The 19856-nt window shown below is 45.0% G+C and overlaps 1 protein-coding gene and 1 long non-coding RNA gene across 3 annotated transcripts in view; both read left to right on the top strand.

Annotated features, from left to right (window-relative positions):
• Positions 1–147: 147 nt before the first annotated feature.
• Positions 148–12275, top strand: LOC123853109 (uncharacterized). The gene is made up of 4 exons (XR_010407397.1): positions 148–512; positions 723–798; positions 1070–1133; positions 1417–12275. It is a non-coding gene; the product is annotated as an uncharacterized LOC123853109 (long non-coding RNA).
• A 5285-nt stretch (positions 12276–17560) lies between these two features.
• Positions 17561–19856, top strand: part of TMEM120B (transmembrane protein 120B) — a 43702-nt gene continuing 41406 nt past the window's right edge. The window contains exon 1 of one of the 2 annotated variants that reach the window (XM_054510535.2): positions 17561–17759. In XM_054510535.2, the coding sequence (XP_054366510.1) occupies positions 17691–17759 (69 nt within the window). In that variant the 5' untranslated portion in view covers positions 17561–17690. The remainder of the gene's footprint in view (positions 17760–19856) is intronic. The other variant, XM_045887714.3, reaches the window with a different exon arrangement.

The raw sequence follows: 19856 nt of genomic DNA, 5'->3' as shown, positions 1-19856 counted from the left end.
TGGCCCTTTAAACGTCAGAGGCGGGTTAAGACGGAAAGGAGGCCGCAGACGTAGCTGACGGGAAAAGCTCCAGGCCTCATTTAAATGAGCATGCGTAAAAGCTTGCCCTCGTTCCCTCGCCACGTTCCTGGACTAAAGTGCGCGTGCGCTGCCTGAACCTGGAGAGGGCAGTCGGCTCCGCCCGCCGACTTAGGTGGGCGGAGACAGTCGCGCGAGTTCGGCGGGCCTACATTCTCCCGCGCTATTAACCAGCCCGCCCCTTTTTGCACATGCGCGTACATCAGCACTAGAACGAGGGGTTGTAGAGTGGCGTCTGGAGTTGCGCCTGCGCTGTGGATGCCCCTGCCGGAAGTGGGCGGGTCGTATTCCTAAGCCTAAAGGGCGGAGGGAGAAAACGCGGCAAATGCTAACTGAATGGAAAGCAGAGTTGGGGCGCTGTCCCAGATTCGTGAACCTAGAAATGTAAAGACCAGAATGTGATCACAGAGAACTTACTTGTCCATCTAAAAAAGGTTTTACAAGATTGTTCTGTTTACATGTATGTTAAATGCAGGTTTTAGGGAAAGGGAGGATTTCCCCTAAGTTTCCTTTTTTCCCCTATGAATTTTACCTTCTAGAAAGAAGGCTTCAGGACTCAGGGAGATTTGAATGCCTTCTATGTGCCCAGTTTGAAAACAAGTATTATGACAAAAAATTCAAGAGGAACATGTTCTTGCCCACAGAAACGTTCGTCCTAGGAGACAGGAAACCGTCTGGAAGTCACGTTCAGTAAGAGGCGGAAAAGAAGTCTGCATCGAGGTAAGTGATTTTGTGTCTTTGAAATTGTAAATGCTGGGGCGCCTGGGTGGCTCAGTCATGAGCTGCCTTCGGCTCAGGTCATGATCCCTGCTCAGCGGGAAGCCTGCTTCTCCCGCTCCGTCTGCCTGCCTGTCGCTCCCCCTGCTTATGCTCTCTCTCTCTCTCACTATCTCTGTCCCTGTGTCAAATAAAAATAAATAAAAAATCTTTTAAAAAAAATTGTAAATGCTTTGGAAGTCCCTTGTGTCAGTTCATCAACTTTATTCCATAGGCATTTGTGGAAAGCACGTTGTGTTTTATACGTGTGCACCTTACTGGATACTGGAGATTCAAAGGTGAATATAATTCAGCCCCTGCCCTTGAAAAGTTCACACCGTGGGGTTCAGGGGTAGGACTAGCCTGGGCAAGGGCTTGGACTAGGAATGATAGTGTAAAGTGGCTCTGGAGACTGTCTTGACTGAAAAGGGGAGGGTAACCTCAGAGAACATAGGAGATGCTGTTCTATGAACATAGTCGGGTAGCCTGGGAGAGAGGAGGTTAGATGCCAAGCTGAGGATGTTTGGAACCAAATCTGGTGGTCAGGAACCTGTGTGTTTTCTTGAACTTGCTTTGATACAGGGCACGAGGCAGAAGGTGACTTTTTGACCACAGTGACCTGGTTAAGCAGGGAGCACCTGGAAAACTGTCTAAGGAAGTGTAAGCTGGTGAGCAGAGAAACTTCCATGCCAAGTTACAAATCCTAATCAAGAATCCAAACAACTGAAAGGAAAAGTGATTCTTGGGTATTCTGAGGAAATTACTCAGACATTACGTGGGGCTAGGGAGAAAAAAATTTCCCTTTTGTGTTTGTTTGTTTTAAATATTTATTTATTTATTTGAGAGAGACTGTGGGCACATGGCTCCTGCAGCCAGAGGGAGGGAATCCTAAAGCAGACTCACCACTGAGCAAGCATCTGAGGGGGGGGCTCCATCCCAGGATCCCGAGATCATGACCTGAGCCGAAATCAAGTGTCGGGTGCTCAACCAACCGAACCGCCCAGGATCCCCAAGATTTTCCCTTTTGGATAGCCACCATCTTCCTAAACTATTTTCTCCTTGAGAGATTGGATCTTAGAAGGGTCTTAACCCAAGAATGCACCTGTTGTAGAAAGAAGGAATTGCTTCATAGGTGACTTGCAAGGAACACAGAAAAGTACTGAAAAACTGAACAAGGACACCTTAAATGGACTCACAGTACACCCATTAGTACCATTTTACCCATAGAGGAGTCACACAGGCCTCATGCTAAAGAAGGGCCTTGTGCTTGGCTTAATGCTCTGCTGTCACCATTTTGAAATTCTTAATTTTTTAGCAAGGAATCCCACATTGTCATTTTGCACTGGGCCGCACAAGTTATGTACTTGGTCCTGCCTCCCTCCTCCAACGTTTCTCTTTTTCTCTCTTTTGTAGTCCTTTCTCTTCTCTTCCCCTCTGCTATATTTCCCTCTTCCTATTTTCCTTCCTTGGCTTTTTCCCCACTCCTTTAAGGCTGAGTATAAGGATGCTGTGGCCTTGGGGCGCCTAGGTGTCTCAGTCGGTTAAGCGTCTGCCTTTGGCTCAGGTCATGATCCCAGGGTCCTGGGATCTAGCCCCGCATCTGGCTCCCTGCTCAGCGGGGAATCTCCCTCTCCATCTGCCTCCCCCCACCTCCGGGCTCGTACTCTTTCTTGCTTTCTCTTGCTTTCTCTCTCTCTCTCAGATAAAATCTTAATTCAAAAAAAAAAAGGATGCTGTGGCCTTGTAAGCCTCCAAACATGTTCCTGTCATGGGTTGAATTGTGTTTCCCCCAAAGACATCGAAATCCTGATCTCCAGTTCCTGTGAATGTGATTTTATTTGGAAAGAGGGTCTGTGCAGATGATCAAGTTAAGATGAGGTCATTAGGGTAGGTCCTAATACGATATGGCTGGTATCCTTATGCAAAGAGAAAATATGGACAGAGACAGACACAAGCAGAATGCCAAGTAAGATTGGAGAGATGCTGCCACAAGCCAAGGAATACAAAAGATGGCAGGAACATCACCAGAAGCTAGAAGAGGAACATGGAACATATCTGAGCTTCCAGAAGGAACCACCCCTACAGACACCTTGATTTCAGATTTCTAGCCTCCAGAACTGTGAGACAATACATTTCTGATGTTAACGCCTCCCAGTTTCTGGTACTTTGTTACAGCAGGCCTAGGAAATGAATACAATTCCCCATAGGTCCTTAATAAATACTTGATGAATAAATGGATGGTTGAATAAAGTATAATTGTATTGTCTTTGCCTCTTTAAAAGATGACAAAAGACCTATGAAGATAATAACTGTCCTTTTTTTTCTTTTTTGTTTTTAAGTAGCCTCCACACCTAGCGTGGGGCTTGAACTCAGGACCCTGAGATCAAGAGTCACATGCTCTACTAACTGAGCCAGCCAGGCCCCCCAACTGTCAGTCCTTTCAACTCTAGTGAATGGTTGAAAAGCTGGCCCCTTCCCCAACCTACTTCATTTTCTCCTATGATATAATCACTGTATTCGATACTGACTTTGTCCTGTGTCTTCACACATGTCCTGGGCCATGATAATATGGGCAGATAGAGTGGGTGACTGTGGTGGACATTCTTGGTTGCTACTGAAATTCAATGCCCTTTTCTCCTTGATATGAGATCTCCAAGTGTATGAGCTTCCGTTTTGTCCAGGGAAAGTGACCCCCACCTCCCAGAACCAGAGGGAAAATTGTCATTGGGCAAGTCTTTTCTGTAAAGCTAATAAATATTTTTTGACTTTGAAGGCCAAATGTTTTCTCATATATATATGTAGCAACAATACATAGCTACACTTATATTGATGAATGAAATTGAAATTGTGTTGCAAATAATACGGACCTCATTCATTACTCAAAATGTTAGGCTCTGCCTTAGTTCCTTCAGGCTGCTGGAACAAAATACCACAGGCTGGTATTATAAACAATAGAATTTTATTTCTCACAGTCTGGAGGCTGAAAGTCCAAAATAAGGGTGTCAGCATGGTCAGCTGGGTTGTAGACTTCTTACTGTATTCTCACATGGTGGGGTCTCTTTTATAAGGACACTAATCCCACTTATGAAGGCCCCACTCTCATGGTCTAATCACCTCCCAAAGGCCCCACTTCCTAATACCATCACATTGGGCATTGGGGTTCCAACATGTGAATTTGGGGGGATAGGGCATTTAGGCCATAGCAGCCCATAAGTATAAATATTAATAAGAAAATTTCATGATGTTAGGTGCCATTCCAAAGAAGAGTTCTGTATCATAAATCTGTTCCCTATCCCGGTTGTCTCATTTAGCTTTTGTAGTAAAACAAACAGCAACCTGTTCTGAGTGGCATACAGCAATAAGCATTTCTGTAGCTTATTTATTTTCAGGTGGCTGATCTAGGTTGGCCTTGGTTAAGGCAGCCAGGTGTCTCTCTTCCTCCCCATTTCAAATAGCCCAATAGCGGCTTTCCTGAAAATGCACTTAGATTTTTTGTAAGCCATCAGCCAAATGAAATAGACTTTTCAAAAGTACTTCAAAAAGGCAGAAGGTTCGAACTCTTTTAGGGAGTGTGAACCGCTTTGGAAGACACTTTGGTATGATCTGGTGCAGTTAAAGGTAAGAACGGCAATGAACTAGCTGTGTGCCAGGATAAATAGACACGAAGCTGTTGTAGCATTGTTGTACACATCCCGAGCAGGAAGTGACCTGACTGTTTATCAGTGATAGAAGGGTAAACCACTTGTGTGCTATTCACGCACGAGAACATCCTAACAGCGAAAACAAATTAGAGTCATATGCAGCGTAGAGCCTCTTTTTTTTTTTTTAAGATTTTATTTATTCATTTGAGACACAGAGATACAGAGACAGAGAGAGAGCATGAGAGGCAGAGGGAGAGGGAGAAGCAGGCTCCCTGCTGAGCCAGGAGTCTGATGTGGGGCTCGATCCCAGGACCCTGGGATCATGACCTAAGCCGAAGGCAGACGTGTAACCATCTGGGCCACCCAGGCACCCCAGCATAGATGAGTCTTAAACATACTGTTGCATGCAAGAAGACCAGCATAAAAATAAACAACAAAAAGAAAATAAAGTATAATTTCATTTAGAAAATTTCGAAGCTAGGAAAAACAAATCTATGTCATCTAGGGATGCAAAGATAAATAGTAAAAACTACAAGGAAAAGCAAAAGAAATAGGATTGTGGTTACCTCTGGGGAAAGGAAGGGGATTGTGAATCAGCATGGGCGACTCTTTGGGGGTTGTCAATGTTCTATTTCGTTCTTTTTTTTTTTTAAGATTTTATTTATTTATTCATGAGAGAGAGAGAGAGGCAGAGGGAGAAGCAGGCTCCCAAGGAGCACGGAGCCCGATGCGGGACTCGATCCCAGGACCCTGGGGTCATGACCTGAGCCCAAGGCAGACGCTTAACCATCTGAGTCACCCACGCGCCCCTATTTCTTTTTTTTTAATTGAAATATAACTGACATACAAAATCCTATTCAGGTGTACCTCGTAGTGATTCAATATTTTTATACATTACAAAATGATCCCCATGATAAGTTTAGCTACCAATCGTCACCCTACAAAGTTATTACAATATCATTATTTTTTAAATGATTTTTTTATTTTTAAAAAAATTTAAAATTTTTGTTTATGTATTAAAAAATTTTTTTTAAAAGATCTTATTTATTTGACAGCACAAGCAGGGGGAGTGGCAGGCAGAGGGATAGGGAGAAGCAGACTCCCTGCTGAGCAAGGAGCCTGATGCTGGGCTCGATCCCAGGACCCCAGGATCATGACCTGAGCTGAAGGCAGACGCTTAACTGACTGAACCACCCAGGTGCCCCAAAGTTATTACAATATTATTAACTATATTCCCTATGCTGTACATTATATTCCTATGACTTATTTATTTATTTGAGGGAAAGGGAGAGAGAATCTTAAGCAGGCTCCACACACGGCACAGAACCCAGCATGGGGCTCATTCTCAAGACCATGAGATCATGACCTGAGCTGAAATCAGGAGTTGGATGCTTAACTGACTGAGCCACCCAGGTGCCCCCAGTGACTTACTTGTTTTATAGCTGGAAGGCAGTGTTCTATTTCTTGACCTGGGTTGTGGTTACATGGGAGGTGTTCATCTCATAATTCTTTTTTTTTTAATTAAAAAAATTTTATTGAAGTATAATTGACATAGTGTTTTATTAGTTTCAGGTGTACAACATTTTTTTTGAAGATTTTATTTATTTATTTGAGACAGAGAATGAGAGAGACAGAGAGCACATGAGAGGGGGGAGGGTCAGAGGGAGAAGCAGGCTCCCCGCCGAGCAGGGAGCCCGATGCGGGACTCGATCCAGGGACTCCAGGATCATGACCTGAGCCGAAGGCAGTCGCTTAACCAACTGAGCCACCCAGGCGCCCAGGTGTACAACATATTGATTCAATACTTCTATACTTCTGTATTGCCTTCCCTTAGATGATCTTCCAGTATCTTTTGTGTGGTGCAATATTTAATATGACATACATTACATATGAATAAGAGCTCTATCTAGCTTTGCTCATTATTGTAATCCCAGTGCCTAGCATGGTGCTTGGTGCATAGTAGGCACCCAAAAATATATATTACTTGTAACAACTTTTAAGATGTGAGTCACCTACCATAAAATTCACTCTTTGAGGTGCACAATTCAGTGTATATTCACAGACTTGTGCAGCCATCAGCACTATCTAATTCCAGAATATTTTCATCATCCCCCAAAGAAACCTCACACCCTTAGCAGTCACTGTCTCTCCCCTTCCCCCATCCCCATTCTCTGACAACCACTAATCTACTTTCTGTCTCTATGGATTTGCTTATTCTGGACATTTCATATACATGGTAGTGCACAGTTATATGGTCTTTTGTGACTGACTCCTTTCACATAGCATAATGACTTCAAGGGTCTTCCATGTGGTAGCATGTGTGAGTACTTTGTTCTGTTTTGGTTTGTTTTTAATTTTTCTTATTAAGTGATATCTATGCTCAGCATGGGGCTTGAACTGTTCACCAAGAGTCAGGAGTCGCACGCTTCACTGACTAAGGCAGCCAGTCGTCACACACACCATTCTGTTTTATAGCAGAATAATGTTCTATGATATGGTATATCACATTTTGTTCATTCATCAGTTGACAGACGTTTGGGCTATTTATGCTTTTTGGCTATTTGGAATAAAGCTACCATGAATATCTGTGTACAAGTTTTTGTGTAGGCATATGTTTTCTCTCAGTGGTACACCTAGGAGTGGAATTACTGGGTCAGATGATTAGTCCATGGGTGACTTTTTTTTTTTTAAGATTTTATTATTTTTTTAAAGTACTCTCTACACCCAACATAGGGCTTGAACTCACAACCCTGAGATGAAGAGTCATACACTCTACCAACTGAGCAGCCAGATGCTCCCTCCATGTGTCACTTCTTGAGGAACTGCCAAATGTTTTCCAAAGTGGCTGCACCATTTTGCATTCCCACAAGTAACATTATGAGGGTTTTAATTTCTCTATATCTTTGCCATCATTTGGTATTGTCTTTTTAAAAATACATATTTTTAAAGATTTTATTCATCTCTTTGAGAGAGAGAGAGAGAGCACAAGCAGGGACAGAGGGAGAGGGAGAAGCAGACTCCCTGCCAAGCCAGGAGCCCCATGTGGGACTCCATCCCAGGACCCTGAGATCATGACCTGAGCCGAAGGCAGTCGCTTAACCTACTAAGACACCCAGGCGCCCCTAAAATAAGTTTTTAAAAATTAAAAAAAAATTTGAGTAATCTTCACACCCAAAGTGGGGCTCAAATTCACAACCCTGAGATTAAAAGTCACCTGCTCTACTGAATGAGCCAGCCAGGTGACCCTGGTATTGTATTGTCTGTCTTTTTTTTTTTTTAAGATTTATTTATTTTAGTGAGAGAGTGGGGGAGGGGCAGAGAGAGAGACTCTCCAGCAAACTTCCCACTGAGCGCAGAGCCCCACACGTGGGGCTCGATCTCACAACCCTGAGATCATGACTTGAGCCGAAACCAAGAGTTGGATGCTTAACCAACTGCGTAACCCAGGCACCCCAATTGTCTGTCTTTTTAACTTTAGCCATTCTAGTGGGTGTGAAATGGTATCTCATGATTTGATTTTTATTCCCCAATGACTATAACAATGTTGAACTCAGTAGATATGTGTCAAATGCAGGAATAATCACATAAGTTTTCAGATTAAATAGCTACACCAAAATTTTTATACCATTTTTTTAAAAAGTGTTTATTCATTTACTTGAGAGAAAGAGAATGGTGGGGGGAGGGGCAGAGGGAGAAGCAGACTCCCCGGGCCCCCAGATCATGACCTGAGCTGAAGGCAGACGCTCAACCAACTGAGCCACCCAGGTGCCCCAAGTTTTACACTATTTTTAAAAATTAATACTTCAGTTGTTTTCTGGTTCTAGAAGTAGTATATGCTGAAATGACTATCCCAAAATCAAGGTAGTGGTTACCTTTGTGGGGAGGGAGGGAGAAAGTTATGATTAGGGAAGAAGGACATGGGATTATCTAGAGTGATGGCAACCTTATTCTTGATGTGGGTCTTAGTTGTACAGATTCTCTTTATAATTTATTTAAACTACATAAAAATTGTACTTTTCTGTGTATATATATATATGTCACAATAAAAAGGTTATTGTTGGAAATTTGGAAATTGTTTTGTTTTATTAAAGATGAAGAGCATTGAAATAGTTCTACCACCCATACTCTGTGAATGGTAGTTTTTTAGGTGGGAGAAAAAAGAATATTTGTTAATCTGTTGAACAAGCCTTTTTGCCTTTTGTTGGAAGAAACAGAAATTTCTGAGAAGTCGCCAGCAGGTGGTGCAATGAAACAAGACTTAATCTTGTAGCCTAAAAAGCAAACCAAAACAAAAACCTAAAAAGCAGCCAACACTCCGCCTAGTCATTGGAAAACGTTTTTGTGAATTTCCTATTATCTACAATCTTCCTCCAATATCTTCCATCATACAAAGGAATCTGGTACATACGGCTTCACTGGGAAACTGTTAGACTTCATTCTTCAAATGCATCGAACAAAGAAAAACATAGACGCTCGATGTTTTCTCCCTTTTGTTTCACAGAGGACCTTCAAAATAGTAGGAATGGCTGGGACTCATCATATAGGGCTTTTGTGTCTGCAACAAATGAGGACAGCAAGGGTGTCTACAGATACATTCCTTTTGTATTCTGAGATGGCATTCGGCTTTTGAGGTGAATTAGGAAGTGTTCAGTTTCTAAACCTTTATCAAGCACTTCCTTCTGCGCATCTCTGGCCATTGGAGGTTGGGGAAATTTTCACTAGAAAATTAATAATAGAAAGGATAAATTTTTTTTTTTAAATCTACACCCAGATGGGTTGAAAAAGCAGTGCTTTGTACTGTACTTGCAGCTTTTCCTTAAGTCTGAGATTGTTAAATAAGTTAAAAATTTTTATATGTATGTAAGTCAAATCACAGAAAGGGAGAAAATATTTGCAATTGTGTATATGAAAGGGACTTGTATCCAGAAGATATAAAGAACCCTTACAACTCAACAATAAAAAAGGGAAATAGCCCCATTTAAAAATGAGCAAAGGATTAGAATAGACATTTCTCCAAAAGAAGATATATAAATGGTCAATAAACACATGAAAAGACACTCAACATTTTTAGCGATTAAGAAAACACAAAATTAAAACCACAATGAGATACACTCCATACAAAACTGTAAGGATGGCTAAAATGAAAAACACAGACAATAAGCAGTGTTGACATGGATGTGGAGAAATTGGAGCCTTCATGCATTGCTAGTGAGGGTGTAAAATGGGCAGCTACTTTGGAAAACAGTTTGGCAGTGCCTCAAAATGTTAAACACAGGGGCACTTGGATGGCTCGGTCGGTTTAAGTGTCTTGACTTTGGCTCAGGTCATGATCTCAAGGTCCTGGGATTGAGCCTTGTGTCAGGCTCTGTGCTCAGCAGGGAGTCTGCTTGTCCCTTTCCCTCTCCCCCCTCCCCGCCCCCCCCGACTCGTTCTCTCTCTCTCTTTCTCAAATGGATAAATGAAATCTTAAAAAAAAAAAGAGAAACACAGAAATTACTCAGCAATCCCACTCCTAGGTATAATACGAGAAAAGAAAACACATGTCCACACAAAACCTTGTACACAAATGTCATAGCAGCATTGTTCACAATAGCCAAAAAGTGAAAACAACCTGAATTGCCATCAACCAATGAATGGATAAGCAAAATGTGTACTTCCTGTTTGAGTCTGAAGTCCTGAGAACCAGAAAACTAATGGTAAAAGTTCTAGCCCAAGTCCAAAGGTCTGAGAAACCAGGAGAGGTAAAAAAAAAACACCCCAGGAGAGTTGATGCTGTAAATCCCTGTCCGACGGCAGTAGAAGACTGATGTCCCAGCTAAAGTGGTCAGGCAGAGAGAGAGGGAGAATTCTCTCCACCTTTTTGTTGTATTCAGACCTTCAACTGATTAGATGAGCCCCCCAACATTGGGGAAGACAGTCTGTTTTACTCAATCTACTGATTCAAATAATCTCTTCCAGAAACTCCATCACAGACACACCAAGAATAACATTTAACCAGACATCTGGGCATTGTGTGGCCTAGTCAAGTTGACATATGAAATTAATCATCACAGTATCTCGATAAAGCTATTATTAAAACAATATATAGGGGCACCTGGCTGGCTCAGTCGGTAAGGCATGCGACTCTTGATCTCAGGGTTGTGAGTTCGAGTCCCCTGTTGGGAGAGTTTACTTAAAACAACAACAATATATATTACCCTTCAAAGCTGTCAAGGTCATGATAACCAAGGAAACACTGAAATAGGAGACTATTAAAGACAGGAAGCCTAAGTGCCATGTCAGGTTGAATTCTGGAACAGAAAAAGAACATCAATGGAAAAACTGGAAAAATCTGAATAAAGTCTGGAGGTTTGTTTATAGTAATATGCCTGTGTTAATTTCTTGTGTTTTTTTTTTTTAAGATTTAATTTATTTATTTTTGCGACAGAGAAAGCACACACGAGTGGGAGGGGAGGGAAAGAGGGAAAAGGAGACTCCCCACTGAGCAGGGAGCCTGATGCAGGACCCTGGGATCATGACCTGAGCCGAAAGCAGATGCTTAACTGACTGAGCCACCCAGGCGCCAAATTTCTTGGTTTTGATAAAGGTGTCATGGTTACGTAAATTGTCAGCATGAGGGAAAACTGAGTGAAGAGTATGTGGGAACTGTCTGTACTTTTCTTTGCAGCTTTGTAAATCTAAAAGTATCCCAAAATAAAATGTTTATTTTTTTTGAAAACCCAAATATATCAGTGCTTACTGGTACTTACATAGTGTTGGGCACTTTATCTACATCAATGCATTAATCCTCACGACAGTACTACGAGAGCAATCCCTGTTTATAGAGAAGGCGAATTATGGACTCAAGGTCATGCATCTGACAAGTGGGAGGGCTGGGGTTTGAACTCGGGTTTGGCTGGGCCAAAGAAATCACATGCCCTTCCAGCCAGGACTTCAGCCCCAGTTAGGTGCAGTAATGCAAATAACTGAACAAGGATAGAAAGGGCATTTTGATACCTGAAGAGTAAACACTAAATAAATGAAATTTCTTTTTTTTTTTTTAAGGTTTTATTTATTTATTTGACAGAGAGAGACAGGAAGAGAGGGAACACAAGCAGAGGGAGTGGGAGAGGGAGAAGCAGGCCTCCCACAGAGCAGGGAGCCCGATGTGGGGCTCGATCCCAGGACCCTGGGACCATGACCTGAGCCGAAGGCAGACGCTTAACGACTGAGCCACCCAGGCGCCCCAATGAAATTTCATAATAATGCTTGCTGTTTACATTATAAACCTGTGAACTGGGGCGCCTGGCTGGCTCAGTCGGAAGAGCACGCATGACTCTTGATCTCAGGGTTGTGAGTTCGAGCCCCAGGGTGGGCATAGAGATTACTTAAATAAATAAAACTTAAAAAAAAAAAAAAGCCATGAACAGAAAGATAGGGGCTTACAATTTCTATCAAACACCTGAAAAACATTTCAGGAAAAAAAAATTCCATCAATTTACATGATGGACTATTTCTGTTATACTAAATTCACCCAATCTTTTTCAGGGTGCAGGAATGACCATGTGCCTTTAACCAGTATATACACAGTATTTTGGGCTCTACTTTTTTACTTAACACAATTTAATATACCTGTTTATAGGCATCCATTTAGTTCCCATACTGATTATTTTAACAGCCATATAGTATTATATGAAATAGACTACAGCTTGATCATTTTAACAGCCATATAGTATTATATGAAACAGACTACAGCTTACTTCACCGTTTCCCTGTTGTGGGGCATTTGGGATGTTTCCAGCGGTCTAAAAAGTGCTGCTATATTGGGGCACCCGGGTGGCTCAGTTGGTTAAGTGGCTGCCTTCAGCTCAGATCATGATCCCAGGGTCCTGGGATCGAGCCCCGCATCAGGCTCCCTGCTCAGCAGGGAGCCTGCTTCTCCCTCTCCTTTTGCCTGCCTCTCTGCCTACTTGTGCTCTCTCTCTCTGTCAAATAAATAAATAAAATCTTTATAAAAAGTGCTGCTATAAACATCTTTGCCCAAATTGCTTGTTAAAATCTTTGGGGACTATTTTGAGCAAGGGCATTTGTGGGAAGCAGATGAAGGGAAAGTCCGTGGAATTTTCAGTTCTCCTTGGACAGATGCTCTTTTTTTAGAATTAGCTCTTGGCATCCTGTAATGCTCAAGTAGCTGGATGGTCTTGGATAAGTTACTTCACCTCTCTGCAACTTGGACTCTCTCTATTTAAAATGTGGTCCTCGGACCAATGATATTGGCTGGGAGCTTGTAGAATTACAGGATCACTGGCCCTTCCTAGCACCTAGTGAATCAGAATCTGCATTTAATGAGATCTTCAGAAGGTAGTTCTTGATCCCATTAAAAGGTGGAGAAACTATGCCTTAAAATATTCACCTGTCAAACAGGGAGAATAGAGATCCTTCCTCAAGGCTGTTGAAGACTAAATACATTAATGCACGTACATGAAGTATATACAAGAGCACCAGGCACATAGTGAGCGTTATGTGTTTGCTACTTTTATGATTCTTCCCACCTGGTTGTACAAAGTCTCAGACTGACAGATTCCTAAGTAGAGTGCCTTAAAGAGAACAAATAGGAGAGATTTCCGCCTGGTGGTGTGGGCAGGGGGTGAGGAGGATAACACACTTTCTCACCCCTCGTGATCAAAGTCCTTAAGCAGAGCCAGATCCAGTCCCAAGGAGCTGACAAGTGAGTCTGAAAGCACTTTGGGCAGGAACCAGGACAGGGTGGCAGCCAGGTAAGATCTGATACTTCTGGCTATGCCGATTGGGGTGGCCAGCCCCTGCCATCTACAAAAGGGCTCGTGAATAATGCATACAGAGTCCTGACCCCACGGAGAGAACAGTCCCTTAGATTTGCAGCCTGACAGCTGGCCAGCCTGCAGATAAGGTGCACCTGCCCAGATCTCCCTGGGGGACAGGCCCAGCCTCTCCCGCCCAGAGGTAGCTTGGGGCAGATGGACCTGCTTGGACTGAGTAGCTGCCAGCAGAGGTGGAGGGGCATCTTCCCAAATCCTCTGCTTGGTGACACTTTCCTCATCCTTCAAGGCCCTGTGTTTCCTTTTTGATTCCACTAACCCCAATTAAGTAAACCTGTTTCTGTTTTTTCACCGTATGAGTGGTCCATATGGTTTTGTAATTTTCATGACATATTATAGTGGGAGTCTCAAACTCAGGTGGCCCCAAGGACTACAGTTTACATAAATACATGAAGTAGTCTGGGGCAAGACAGTTGAGCATGGTGAGGACTGTGGCAAGTGGCAAGCCCATTGTGAAGGGGATATTTTTACTCTGTTCCAGTCCATTGCTATGCAGGAATGTGAGCCCAGTGTGATGAGATCTTCCCATTTTTCAAAAGAAAGTAAAAGTTCGGATTTTAGGTGCACCTGGCTGGCTCAGTTGGTAGAGCCTGCAACTCTTGATCATAGGGTTGTAGGTTCAAGCCCCAAGCTGGGTGTAGAGATTACTTTAAAAAAAAATTAAAGTTTGGATTTTAACGTAAAATTGTCCTTTTCATAATTAAAAAATTTACATAAATGTTTATAGTGGCTTTATTCATAATCAATCCAAACTGGAAACAATGCAAATGTCCCTCAGCCGGTGAATGGATAAAGAATGGAGAAGTAAATCGAGCACACAATGAAATATACTCAGCAGAAGAAAAAAAGAAACAAACTGTTGATGCACACGGACCCCAAATGCATTATGCTGACTTCTGCTTCTGGCCAAGATACAGTAACATGGACCAGATTTACCTTCTTTTTATATAGAATTTTTTTAAAGATTTTTATTTATTTATTTGACAGAGAGAGAGAGAGACAGCGAGAGAGGGAACACAAGTAGGGGGAGTGGGAGAGGGAGAAGCAGGCTTCCTGTAGAGCAGGGAGCCCGATGCGGGGCTCGATCCCAGGACCCTGGGATCATGACCTGAGCCAAAGGCAGACGCTTAACGACTGAGCCACCCAGGCGCCCCCAGATTTACCTTCTTATCTGAAACAACCACAAAATGGGGAAAATATACATGAAATTATGTTTTTTATTCAAGACACTGGACATCAGTCAACAGAGGACGGGGTCACTGAGAAACAGGAAACAAATTGTAGGAGTTATTCTACCATTGTCCCACTTACTGTCCTGAGAGAGTTTCCAGGCGATGGTGCAGGGAGGGGGATCCCAGGTGAAGCCTGGCAGACCCCCAGAGTTGAGAAGATAGAGCTGAGAGTCCAGGGGGGCCAAGGAGGTTAGAATTGTAGAGAGGGAACAGCTGCACACAGAGAATCCAGAGGCCCACTGAACCCCCTCCAGCAGTCAGCTGAGCGCTGGTCAACATGTATGCAAGGACAACCACCTGAGGCCAAGGAAAGAACCACCTAAAATGATTAGAAGTAAGAGTGTACAGCACTCACATTGGCCCAGGAATAGTGCCTCGTCCCACCAGCCAGACTGAAAACTTCATGATGTATTGGTCTTGCCTCACGTAGTGGGGAAAAATCAGCTCTAGACTGAGCACTGTTTTAGTCCCAGATAAATGTTAAAAGCAAGATTTGAAAGGATAAAATTGTTTCCAAGTAACTGCGTCTAATGTAAAGCTCAAAAATATTTTTAGGGGGGTGCCTGGGTGGCTCAGTTGGTTAAGCAACTGCCTTCGGCTCAGGTCATGATCCTGGAGTCCCGGGATCGAGTCCCGCATCGGACTCCCTGCTCAGCGGGGAGTCTGCTTCTCCCTCTGATCCTCCCCCTCTCATGCTCTCTGTCTCCCATTCTCTCTCAGATAAATAAAAAAATTAAAAAATAGAATAAAATTTAGGGGCACCTGGGTGGCTCAGATGGTTAAGCGTCTGCCTTCGGCTCAGGTCATGATCTCAGGGTCCTGGGATCGAGTCCCGCATCGGGCTTCCTGCTCCTTGGGAGCCTGCTTCTCCCTCTGCCTCTCTCTCTCTCTGTCTCTCATGAATAAATAAATAAAATCTTTAAAAAAATATATTTTTAGGGAAACTGAAATACAAAAGGAGGGGGAGGACGAAGGTGGGGAGAAAGAGAAGAAAAAGGGGTGGAGGAAGGGAACCAATCAACAAGGTAAAATTCACAATGCCTGACATTCCATCAGCAATAACCAGGCATGCAAACAAGCCTTGTTTCACTTTTGTTGAGAGGTATTGTTATGAGTTGAACTGTGCCTCCCAAAGATATGCTGAAGTTCCAACCTCCAGGGATGAAAATCATAATTCAAAGTCGGTCTTTAATTAGCTGGGAATCTTGAATAAGTCACACTTTTCTTCAGGCATCAGTTAAGAATTCTGAATATTTCTCTGTGTGCTTATGTGTATATTTCCCATTCAGAGTTTTTAGAGTGGTTTGTGAACCCCAAAAGTTGAGAACCTCTGCAGTAGATGATCTTTCATGTTTATTCCTTCAACAAATATTAAGGGCCTACTGTGTGCCAAACTCTGGGGATATGATGATGACCAAGACAGAGAAAAGATCCCTGAGTTTATCTCATGCAGATTATATACCCATGGAGGGATTCATACAACCAGCATGGAGACAAACACTTTCACACAACGGTAGCTTATATGAAGGAAATAAGACAGGTGACATATAAGTGACTGGGAGGAGGCATGAAGCTCTGGGTATTCAGGAAAGGTCTTTTTTCCAGAGGTGTTTTTACTGTTTGAATTGTGTCCCCCAGAAAGATATGTTGAAGTTCTAATACCCATTACCTCAGAAGGTTGTCCTTATTTGGAAACAGGGTCTTTGCAGATGTAATTAGTTCAACTTAGGTGAGGTCATGCTGGAGTGGACCCTTAAATCCAGTAAGATTGGTGTCTCTATAAGAGGAGAGGACACGGAGACAAGCACACAGGGAAGAAGGCCATGTAACAACAGAGGCAGAGACTGGAGGGATGAAGCTGCAAGCCAAGGAATGCTAAGGATTGAGGGCCACCACAAGCTAGGAAGAAGCAAGGAAAGATTTTACCCAGTCTTGGAGCATGTCTTCGCTGACACCTTGATTTTATACTTCAAAACCTCCAGAACTGTGACAGAATACATTTCTATTGTTTAAGCCACTCAGTTTGTGGTATTTAAACAGCGCAATTTGTGGTTAAGGCAGACCCAGGATCTTTCTTTTCTTTCTTTCTTTCCTTTCCTTTTCTTTCTTTTCTTTTTTCCTTTCCTTTCCTTTTCTTTCTTTCCTTTCTTTCTTTCCTTCCTTCCTTTTTTTTTTTTTGTAAGTAGGCTCTGTGTCCAATGTGAAGCTTGAACTCGGGACTCTGAGATCAAGAGTTGCATGCTCTACCCACTGAGCCAGCCAGGTGCCCCAGCAGCCCCAGGAAATTAATACAGGTGTCATTGGAACTAAGGCTTGAATGATGACAAAGGCAACCATATAAAGATTTAGAAGGAATGTACCCTCAAGGGTAGGAAAAGAAAAAACCGTGTCAGGAAGTACTGATCCGGGGGAGTGAGATAGGAGATGTGACTGGGAAGCTAGGCAGGGATAGATCTTGTTAGGTCCATGCAGGGAGAGGGAGGCAGTGGTGTCATATGAGCGACAGACAGCTGTCAAGAGAGTCACGCAGAATCTTAGGGGGCAGGAGTCTAGGATGTATTCTTTGCAGTAAGTCATGACCTGGTAAGACGACGGGTCCCTCTCTGCGCTTCCCCGCCCTGCCTGGCGACCTTGCTGGATGATCAATGTCAGTTCTAGCATTCCAGGCCGTTGGCTTTGGCTCTGGTTAGGCAATGCCAAGGGGTGGTGAGCTTTCACCTCCCCCAAATCTTCCTTCCTCCCGACTCCAGACATCCCAAATAAACACAATCTAAGTAAAATCAGCTCTGCAAATGCAGCTTGTGGACCAGTTCCCCAGCCTCAGCTAAGAGAGATCCGAAGCGCAGAAGCATTCTCACGGGGGCAGCAACAGACCCTGCCAAGACCCGCAAAACTAGCCGGCGCGCGGGCGCGCGGGGGCGGAGCTAGGGGCGGTGCGTGCGCATGCGCGGGGGCCTGCCTCCCGGCGAGGGGGTGGGGCGGGCGCTGGGGCGGGGGCTGTGACGTCAGGTGCGCGCGTGGCTCCGGCTGCGCAGGAACAGCTGGTGCCTCCGAAGGCGGCCGGCGGGCGGACGGGCTGGGGAGCTGGTGGCCGCCCGCGCCGCGCTGCGGGAGCTGCCACCGCCGCCGCCTCGCACCGCCGCACCATGTCCGGCCAGCTGGAGCGTTGCGAGCGCGAGTGGCACGAGCTGGAGGGAGAATTTCAGGAATTGCAGGTAGGGCCGGGCCACCTGGTCGCGCAACTCTGCTACCTGCGGTGCAGTGCCTTCCCCTTCCTGCTAACCCAGCCGGGGCGGTGGGGACCATCAGGGTCCAGGCGGCTGCCTCTGGCTGGGCACTGGGGGGCTGGTGGTCCTCGTGGGCCAGCACCCTCCTGTCTCCCAGCACTTCAGTTCTTCATCCACTTGGGGCGCCAGGTCGAAGCTCCCCATTACCCCGCCTTCGCACCGGCTCTTTGCTCCGCGCACCTCCTTTTCTGCAGAAAGTTGGTCTGTGGCCTCTGAGGGGAAGTTCCAGGTGTGTCATGTGGGGGAGGCCTGAGGGGACAGATATGTGCTGGGACTGACAGTACAGCCCAGCCCCCACCTCCGCAGGGGTCTCGCCTAACCGCACCCCCGTCCACCTGCTTTTGGCAGCCCAACTTCTCTGTTCTGGTGGGGCAGCCCTCTTTTCTGCAACTACATTTTGAGAGATGTGCTTGGGAGCCGTTCACCTTGAACCCCTAGGGTTTGCTCAGGGATTAGGGACCCCTGTTCTGCGTCTTTGAGGCTCTGTTGTCTGTGCTCTCCTCTGTGCCGCTGCTGCAGGCTGAGTTTGGCGTTGTGGATGGCATCTGTCAGTTTTGACAGCTGGGTTGCCTCCCTCCGTGATAGAGGCTGCTCCCAGCCCTCACCCATCTGGCCCAGGACCTTATGCCGGGTAGGGTGAGGGCAGATGTAAGAGAGGTCCCTTGAGAAAATTGCCCCTGTGGGGTCCTGGCAGGGAGGAACTGTTACTGAAAGGAGGTTCAGACAGGTCTCAGCTACCAACTCAGGTGACTAGAGATACCTCATATGAAACCTTGGGGTTGGCCAAGAGGGACTCCTGGACCAGTTTGGGAGATGGGGCTTTTTCCTCTCCAGCAACTAGATTGTGTTTGTTTTCTCTGAAGTTGGGCTCTGTTTGCCTGAAATCACATTGCACAGTTCCACCCCACTTCTTCCTATCCTTGGCTGGAGCAATGACATTTTCCCTGTCCATGTACCTCTCGTCTCAGTTGGTGGGCCTCTTACAGTGTCCAGAGGAGGGGAGAGGAGATTGATTGTGATGGGTCTTCTGGACCTGAGGCAGTAGGCCCTGATGTTTAAAGAGAGGGGTGCAGCAGAGACGGAGCAGGAAGGTGGGGGCGAGGGGTCTATTCTAGGAATGAGCAGAGAAAAAGAATCCAGAACCGGTATGCCTTTCTTGGCCTGTGCAGCATGTGTGGGTTGGTGCCCTTTCCTTCAGGTCCAGGGCTTGGGGGCCGATCCAATTCCCAGGGGATCCTTCTGGCTCCAGTCCCATCGAGAAGATTCAGCTGCCTCTTAACACTTTGTCTTACTGGGCTGTCAGGTCATGTTCAGCTGTGGAGTCAGGAAGGGGTGTTAGGATCGGGAGTGGGAGAAGAGTTTTGTTGTTTTTTTTAAAGATTCTATTTATTTATTTGTCAGAGAGAGAGCACAAGCAGTGGGAGTGGCAGGCAGAGGGAGAGGGAGAAGCAGGCTCCCTGCTCAGCAGGGAGCCTAACGCGGGGCTCGATCCCAGGACCCTGGGATCATGACCTGAGCCGAAGGCAGTCGCTTAACCGACTGAGCCACCCAGGAGCCCAGGAGAAGAGTTTTCTTGTGTGGAGATTTTGTTCCTGAATTCCTCTCCCTTGCCCTGACTTACATTAGGAGGAGGAGTTGTCTTAACACTTCAGAGCCATGCAATTAATGCAATCAACAGCAATTAGATAGCTAGTCTTGGCAAGCAGAGCTTGCAAAGGAGACGTTTGATTTGTTGTTGTGTTCTTACTTGGTATCTTTGGGGTTCCGGTGTGTGAGGGACAGAGAGGAATTGGGAATTCTGGATTTTGTCCCCTGGTGCACAGCAAGGGCTGGAGAACAGCTGACTGGGGGGAAACCGTGGTGTCCCCTACTCAGTTCTTCAGCAATGGGGGAACTGGAATGGACTGGGCCTTTGGGGAGCAGGGACCCTGCTGGCCTCAGGCTTTGGTGGACAACTCCTGGGTCAGAGGCCAGTGATAGATGGAAGGCCACAGAGTTCCCCGTGAGTCAAGATCATAGACATTG

Source organism: Mirounga angustirostris, unplaced genomic scaffold (genome assembly GCF_029215605.1).
Source record: "Mirounga angustirostris isolate CCGP_5_RB_7025 unplaced genomic scaffold, mMirAng1.0.hap1 SCAF_14, whole genome shotgun sequence".
Taxonomy (NCBI): Eukaryota; Metazoa; Chordata; class Mammalia; order Carnivora; family Phocidae; genus Mirounga; species Mirounga angustirostris.
Note: the sequence above shows the minus strand (reverse complement) of the source record. Positions and strands in the feature narration are given on the sequence as shown.